Source organism: Pan paniscus, chromosome 1 (genome assembly GCF_029289425.2).
Source record: "Pan paniscus chromosome 1, NHGRI_mPanPan1-v2.0_pri, whole genome shotgun sequence".
Taxonomy (NCBI): Eukaryota; Metazoa; Chordata; class Mammalia; order Primates; family Hominidae; genus Pan; species Pan paniscus.
Window position 1 is genome coordinate 183,446,808 of NC_073249.2, and position 8,268 is coordinate 183,455,075.

Below are 8,268 nucleotides of genomic sequence, written 5' to 3' on the forward strand. Positions count from 1 at the left end.
AGGCATTAGCTGAAACAGATTTAAAAAAAAAAACATGAAGGGAGACATGACTTTATTAGAAAAATAAAAAACAACTGAGGTGATGGGTTGGTCTTCAGCGGATGCCTTGGTGGATGAGGCTGCTTTTGGCTGCACTGGCCTTCTCCCGCTCCCGCCGCCGCGCAGGGTCCAACTCAAAACAGCGCCATAGCCTCAGGGTCTCATCTGCTGCTGCGGATGCCACTGTGGCCCCATCTGGGCTCATGGTCAGACTCAGGACCCGGGATGTGTGACCTGGAGGAAATGAGAACAGTACATACGAATGCTGATGCAGCCATAGCCATAAAGGAGGCACTGGGCCACCCACCTACCTTTTTGTTTTTTTTGAGACTTGCTCTGTCACCCAGGCTGGAGTGCAGTGGCGCAATCTTGGCTCACTGCAAGCTCCGCCTCCTGGGTTCACGCCATTTTCCTGCCTCAGCCTCCCGAGTAGCTGGGACTACAGGTGCTCGCCACCACGCCTGGCTAATTTTTTGTGTTTTTTAGTAGAGACAGGGTTTCACCACGTTAGCCAGGATTGTCTCTATCTCCTGACCTCATGATCTGCCCGCCTCAGCCTCCCAAAGTGCTGGGATTACAGGCGTGAGCCACCGTGCCTGGCCTCCTCCCTTTTTTTTCAATGGTGTTACTGAGATATAATTCACACACCATAAAATGCATCCTTTTAAAGTATACAGTTTAGTGATTTTTAGTATATTCACAAAATTGTACAACTGTTAAAACTAATTCTAAGACATTTTCAACATTTCCCATTACCCTCTCTCCTCAGCCCCTGGCAACCATTAATGTGTTTTTTCTCTGGATTTGCTTATTCTGGACATTTCAGTCATACATTATGTGGCCTTTTATGTCCGGCTTTTCACCTAGCCACTTACCTTTGAGTTCAGCCACCTTGGCCATGGTTGGGTACTTCCAAATAACTAGCTGGTTCTGTGCAAAGCCATGGCCTGAGATGAGCTCCTTGTAGTGGGGAGACCAGAGGATGGAGCACACCTGTGGAGAGGAGCTGGTGTGGGCATGACATATAGCCAAGGCTACTTAAATCAGAATTGAGCCCATTCTAGTGTTAGGCACCCTGCCACATGCTCCAGACTCAGAGTTGAATGATCATAGTCCATACAAAAGTTCCTTGAGAGGCAAATTATAGACACTTGCTGACGTAACCATTTTTTAACTTTACAGTGGGTTTACTGGGACTTAAATCAGGGAGCATCTGTATTATCCATTGGATAGATGAGGAATCAATCAGAAGGAAGTTCAATAGGTTGCCAAAGGTCACATTCAAGTTTAGTAGATGACAGAGCCAGAATTTTAACTTGGGCCATCTGGCTCTAGAGTCCATATCTACAGTGAAGGCTGAATGTGGGGGGAGTGGAAGGAGAGAGCCTCAAGTATCTTTCTAATGGATTTGGATTATATGCCATAAGTGATGGGAAGCCATCACAGGTTTAAGGACAGTAGAGTATAACAGACCACAGCATGGAGGATGCATTGCAGGAGATAACAAAGAATGCTTGACACCAGTGAGGAAGCCATTGTAGTGGGCCTCCACTTGGAAGGATGAGGCTGAGGGGAGGGGACAGATGTCAATGATATTTTGAGGTAAAACTGATAGATCCTGGTGAGGAGGATGAAAAATTCTAGGAGGTTTCTCAGATTTCTGAGCAGGTTCTGCCATTCCAAAGCAATGTGAGACAGGAAGGAACACATTTCAGGGAGGCAAGGGGAAGTGACAAGGTTAATTTGGGACAGATCAAGGTGGTGGTGCCTATAGGACATAGGATTGGAGATAGCCACAGACTGTTGGAAATGAAGCTCATGAGTGAGAGCTGAGTTAGAAGTTTGGGAATCACCAGGGCATAGAGTTGGTGAAGCCATTGGAGTGAATGTAGTTGCCCGGTAAGAATGCATGTGGGAGAGGCAGGAACAGGCAAAAGATTACCTGGGAATGGGCATCCACGGCACTCAGACAGGCCCCAGAGCACACATTCCAGATGCGAATGTGTCGATCACTGGTGCCCCCTCCTGTTGCCAGGACATTGGACTGCCAGGGACACCATGCTACGGCCTAGACGGAATAAAGGTGGGGTCAGCAGGTACTAGAGCCAGACAAGGAGCTCTAGGGGTCACAGATTAACCTAGTCCAATCCTACCATCCCTTCTCCCCTTAACAGTCCCCAGATTATAGGTGAGGGTCTGCAGAGGCTTCAGCCCAACCCTACTCACCTTGACAGCCCCTTGATGCTGGGTGAATGTCTGCAGAGGAACCCAGCCACCCTCTCCAGGAGCACTAGGCCACACATTGACCAAGTTATCATTACCACCACTGGCCAAATGTCGTCCATCTGGGGCCCAGCGCAGCCCACACACTTCCTGGCTGTGGCCACTCAGTGTGGCCACATGGTGTTCTGCTACCCGAACATCATGGTGGTGGATGTGGCCAGAACGTGAACCACTGGAGGAGGAAAGAAGGGAATCAGGTTCTGTGGCAGCACCAAATGCAAGCAAGCCAGAGCTGGTTCAGTTCAGGGGTGTACAGTCAAGGGTAGGGTGGGCAAATATCAGACTACCATAGACCAACAAAAACCACTGACCTGGACAGGATATAGCTGTTCCAGCTTAGGGAGCCCACTCGGGCAGAGTGACTGGTCATATTTCGAAGCCGTTTCTGCTGCTGCACATCCCATAGCTAGAGAGAGAAGCCCACTAGGATCAGAGATTGGGACTTAGCATTAATATCCGCCAGCTGTGCAAGCCCATTGGGACTGGTGAGAATGACAGCACTGGACACGTCTCACCTGCACCTCAGCACTGCTGGTGCCCACAGCCAAGTAGTTGCCCTCTTTGATCCAGGCCACAGAGGATATATATTCCCCAGGCTGCTCCATTTGCAAAAGCTGCAGGATGTCACCAGAGCTTGCACTCCACAGGTACACACTGTTGTCCAGTGCCACGGCCAGTACATTCCCAGAACTCCAATCCACAAGGTTCAGGTCTGTCAGAGGCGGAGAGAAGAGCATGAGCTTCCTTGTTTGTGTGGTCCCAGGCCCTCTTTCTCCATGCATGAGGCGAGGATAAGGATGCACTTACAATAGTCATTTCGGATTTCAGGCGCATCCAGGATACGGTCTGGCAGGGAAGGAATGTAACGGCAGGTCTTCCGGCTGGAGCCAGGAGTGGCCTTTTGGCTGTAGAGTACTTTCAGTCTGTTCTGGTAACCTGTGGCAACGGAGTGAGTCTAGACGCTGGGAAAATCAACACCTCCCTTGCCCTCAATCTTAGATAGGAAGAGGAGACAGATATCTGTGCTCAGCCCTGGAGATGAACTGACACCTCCCTCCAGGAACCAGGAACTTCGGGTCTTACCCTCTGGCGCATTTTGTGGTTTTCCACTGAGCCGAAGGATCTTGGCTTCCTCTACATCAAAACCGTTCAGGTTCAAAGCCCAGGCTTTCTGATGTTCCTGGCATAAAGGGTAGTGGAGGAGCAAGATGGTATTATCCAAAGAACAGTCAGGTCCCGTGCCTTAAGCCCCTCTGGGACACATACCTTCTTGGTGGGCGTCTGGCTGTTTTCAGGCTGGTTCTCCTTGCTCAGGAGGAAGCTGGCCACCTCCATCTGGGCAGCACTGCGATGGGGGATATAGCGGTCACCGCCAGGTTTGCTAGGAGTGGTCTGAACCTTGGAACTGGATTTGCCTGGGCGGAGAAAGAGAAGACAGTCTGACCAGGCTCCCCGGGAAGAAAGTATGAAGGCTGCTCTCACTCAGTTCCTTTGGCACCTCACTGACCAGGAGTTCGGCCCGGAGTCCTGCCGGCGCTGTGGGATCGGTTGGCGGCCCGCATGGGTGAGGGGGCCGGGCCTGCGGCTTCCTTGGCTTTGCGCTGCCAGCGCGCAGGGGGTGCATTGGGGATGGGTGCATCCAGCTGAAGCAGCGAGTGCAGGTCACTCTCGAACGCGAACTGTGCCATGGGAGCGCCCGCAGGGGGAGGGGTCCTTGCAGTTGGTGCCTACGGAGCCCTGGAGGAAAGGAGGCGACGGTGCTCAGGGGACAGAAAGGGACCCCTTCGCTCCTGGCCGGCCACAAAATCAGGGCCACCCTCGGCTGCAGCCCCTTCCGGCCTAGCACCCCCTCCCGCTGGCCACGGCCCCACCTCGGCTCAGCCCCACCACCTCTCACCGTGCCCTCCGGAGCAGTTCCGACCGGCTTTAACACGCCTGGCTTACGCCTCTTAAACTCTCCGCTCCGAGCGCCTATTGGCTCCTTCAAAATCCAACCGTCGCAACCGTTGCCCTAGCCCATTGGCCTCTCCGGCGAAAGGGGCGGGCCTTCCGGGGAAAGTCTCAGCTATCACGAGAGTCTAGCGGCGGAGCGCGATTTGAAGGTACGAGAGGGGCTGGGAGCCGGCGCCAGAGGACTAGTACTGGAAAGCCGGCCAGGACAGGGCGGGGCGGGGCGGGGCGGGGACGGGTGGGGCCTGCGCTGCCTCAGCGTTCTCGAGTCGTCTCGGTTCGCCCTTCTGCGTGCCTTCCACCGCCGCGAGCTCGGAATGTCTGGCCCCGAGTGCTTCAGGGTCCGAGAACCTGCAGAAGTTCACACTTAAATCCTACACGAGAGTCGTATTTATGATGCAGAACTCGGTGCAGAACCCGATGGAGTGCCCAAGGCGCTTGAGCCGTTCCTAGAAGGGGAAGGAGAGTCGCGGGCGGCACCGGGGCAGGGGACGGAATTGGGAAGCTTGGGAGCAGGAAGAAGGCCAGAGCTACTTAGGGTACATTCCACTTTTGCTTGGCGCCGGGTAGGAACCCTGCTAGAAAGGAAGTAACGTGTGTTTGTCTCGTTTGCTGTTGTTTTACAAACAGGGAAAATGAGGTTGAAAAGGGTGAATGAATTCCTTAAGGTCAAGAAAAAGGATCGGTATTCAAACCTGCCTATCTGGAAGATAAGCTTAGACTGCCCTACAGGAGGCACTGTGGCTTATCCCCTTGGGGCTTTAAAGATGTGAGGACCTTAGAGATCCATTAGTCTAACCTGTGCGTGGTGCAGCCTCCCCACCCCGACAACAAATCCATATTTTACAGATAGAGAAACGGAGGCCCAGGGAAGGGATGTGCCCGAGGTCATACAAAGAAGTTTGTGGGAATCCAGGTCTGACTCCCACTCAATCTAGTGCTCTAATAATGACTTGAGTGAATTGTATGAATGTGCTCAGAGGTGGAGCAGCAATCATAAAAGTAATAATGGTACCATCTATGGACCATCTAACTACTGTGTTAAAACAGTTTACAGGCCAGGCACGGTGGCTCACGCTTGTAATCCCAGCACTTTGGGAGGCCGAGGCGGGCAGATCACGAAGTCAGAAGATCGAGACCATCCTGGCTAACACGGTGAAACCCCGTCTTTACTAAAAATACAAAAAATTAGCCGGGCGTGGTGGCGGGCGCCTGTAGTTCCAGCTACTCGAGAGGCTGAGGCAGGAGAATGGCATGAACCCGGGAGGCGGAGCTTGCAGCGAGCCGAGATCGAGCCACTGCACTCCAGCCTGGGCAACAGAGCGATACTCTGTCTCAAAAAAAAAAAAAAAAGTTTACATACATTATCGAGTTCAATCCTTAATCCCATAAGGCAGATAGATACCCCATCTTCCCTTTACAGAAAGAAGAAACTGGGTCAGAAAGATTAGAAACTTGCCCAAAGGCATGCAGCCAATAATAAGTAGGGGAGCCCAGGATTCAAGCTATCTGACTAATCCCTGCAATCTAAACAATACGCTATACTGTCCCAGAAAGAGGCTGGAAAAATCATTTTCAATCATTAGCTTAAAGTCCACTCCGATGCTTACAGATAATGTTATTATCTTTGACTTGAAGCCTTTGCATTCTCTATTTCCAATTACCTTGGAAAATAAGGAATTGGATATGCTTAGGTTAGAGGTGGGGAATTCCCAGAAAACATAGAAAAGGTTGTCTCATGTCAAGTTGGTCAGGGTCTTAAATGTTAAGCTAAAGACTTTGGACTTCATCTGCTAGGCATTGTGGTACCTGTGGGGTTTCTGTGTAGGGAAGGACCAAATAAAACATCTGAGGGGGGGAATATGGCAATAATTTGCAACTTCTGGTGGTAGCTATAGAGAAGGATAAAGGGTATAGCCTCAGGGAATTTGTACATTTAAAAATAAAGGATTTGGGCAGGGTGTGGTGGTTCACTCCTGTAATCCCAGCACTTTGGGAGGCCAAGGCGGGCAGATCACTTGAAGTCAGTAGTTCAAGACTAGTCGGGCCAATGTGGCGAAACCCTGTCTCTACTAGAAGTACAAAATTAGCCAGGTGCGGTGGTGCACACCTGTAATCCCAGCTACCTGGGAGGCTGAGGCAGGGGAATCGCTTGAACCTGGGAGGCGCAGGTTGTAGTGAGCGAGGTCACGCCACTGCACTCTAGCCTGGGTGACAGAGGGAGACTTTGTCTCAAAATAATAATAATAATAAATGAATGAAGGAAGGCAATGGAAATTATCCAGACATGGATCTTGAAGTGGGAGATACTCTAATATATGTAGTCAAGTGGAATGATGACAGAAAGGGTCAGATTTGGCCATTGAAAATCAAATTACCGATGACTTTGGAGAGAGCAGGATCAGGAAAGTGGGTGCTTGAGATCCATTTTGGAGGAGTTGCAGAAAGAATGAAATAGGGAGAACGGGAAGCCGGCAAGTATAGGTGACTTGTGTAGCCCATCCCCTGATATCCTCTATATTCGTTTGCTAGAGTTACTGTAACAAAGTACCACAAACTGGCTTACATGTACCACAAACTGGCTTAAATGACAGAAATTGGTTGTCTCACAATTCTGGAGGTTAGAAGTTCCAGATCAAGGTGTCATGAGAGTTGTGTGAGAACCGTGAGGAAGAATCTGTTCCATGCCTCTCTCCTGGCTTCTGGTGGTGGTTTGCCGGCAATCTTTGTCATTCCTTGGCTTATAGAAGAATCGCCCTGTTCTCTGCCTTCATCTTCACTTGGCTTTCTTTCTATGTGTATGTGTGTCCAATTTTCTCTTTTTATAAGAATACCAATCATATTGAACTAGGGCCCTGACCTCATCTTAACTAATTATATCTGCAATGACCCTATTTCCTAATAAGGTCATATTTGAAGTACTGGGAGTTAAGACTTCAACATCTGGCTGGGTGTGGTGGCTTAACACTTGTAATCCCAGCACTTTGGAAGGCCAAGGCCAGAGGATTGCTTGAGCTCATGAGTTTGGGACCAGTCTGGGCAACGTAGTATCACCTTGTCTCTAAAAAAAATACAGAAAACAGGCCTGCGCGGTGGCTCACACCTGTAATCCCAGCACTTTGGGAGGCTGAGGCGGGCGGATCACGAGGTCAGGAGATCGAGACCATCCTGGCTAACGCGGTGAAACCCTGTCCTGCGAAAAATATAAAAAAAATTCGCCGGGCATGGTGGCGGGCGCCTGTAGTCTCAGCTACTCGGGAGGCTGAGGCAGGAGAATGGCGTGAACCCGGGAGGTGGAGCTTGCAGTAGGCCGCGATCGCGCCACTGCACTCCAGCCTGGGCGACAGAGCAAGATTCCATCTCAAAAAAAAAAATAAATAAAGAAAACATTAGCCAAGCTAGTGGTGCACACCTGTAATTCCAGTAGTCCCAGCTACTTGGGAGGCTGAGGTGGGAGGATCGCTTGAGACCAGGAGTTTGAGGCTGCAGTGAGCCGTGACCACACCACTGCATTCCAGCCTGGGCGACAGAGTGAAGACCCTGTCTCAAAAAAAAAAAAAAAAAAAAAAACTTTTGTCTTTTTTTGTGGTGTGGTCTTGGCTCACTGCAACCTCTGCCTCCCGGTTTCAAGTCATTCTTGTGCCTCAGCCTCCCAAGTAGCTGAGATTTCAGGTGTGTGCCACCGGGCCCGGCCAAAAAAAAAAAAAAAAAAAAAGGACTTTAACATGTGAATTTGAGGGAGAGGAGAGGAATAGAATTCAATCCATAATATCCTCCTACTGTTGGAACCCAAGCAGAAACCAAAGCCCAGGAGAATGCTTGGATGCCAGCCATATGAATCAGCCTTGCTAAGCATAGGACAAGATGGAGAAGGATGGAGAATAGGTCTGGGTGGGACAAATGGATGACATCCAGTATACCCAATCTCCATAATTCCTCCCCAGCCACATGAAAGGCTCTGACTTTACTCCTAGGGACCCAAGACTGGAATGGGAA

At 50.4% G+C, this 8,268-nt stretch overlaps 1 protein-coding gene across 1 annotated transcript; it reads right to left on the reverse strand.

The window, feature by feature from the left end:
• Positions 1-35: 35 nt before the first annotated feature.
• On the reverse strand, positions 36-7,935 carry CDC20 (cell division cycle 20). Its single transcript, XM_003812842.5, has 11 exons — positions 4,220-7,935; positions 3,830-4,059; positions 3,589-3,737; positions 3,406-3,502; positions 3,130-3,258; positions 2,838-3,034; positions 2,634-2,728; positions 2,266-2,494; positions 1,982-2,107; positions 915-1,032; positions 36-273 (listed from the first exon to the last, which is right to left on the reverse strand). The coding sequence occupies exons 2-11, from the start codon at positions 4,008-4,010 to the stop codon at positions 95-97; spliced, it is 1,500 nt and encodes a 499-aa protein (XP_003812890.1). The 5' UTR covers positions 4,011-4,059; positions 4,220-7,935; the 3' UTR covers positions 36-94.
• Positions 7,936-8,268: the final 333 nt, after the last annotated feature.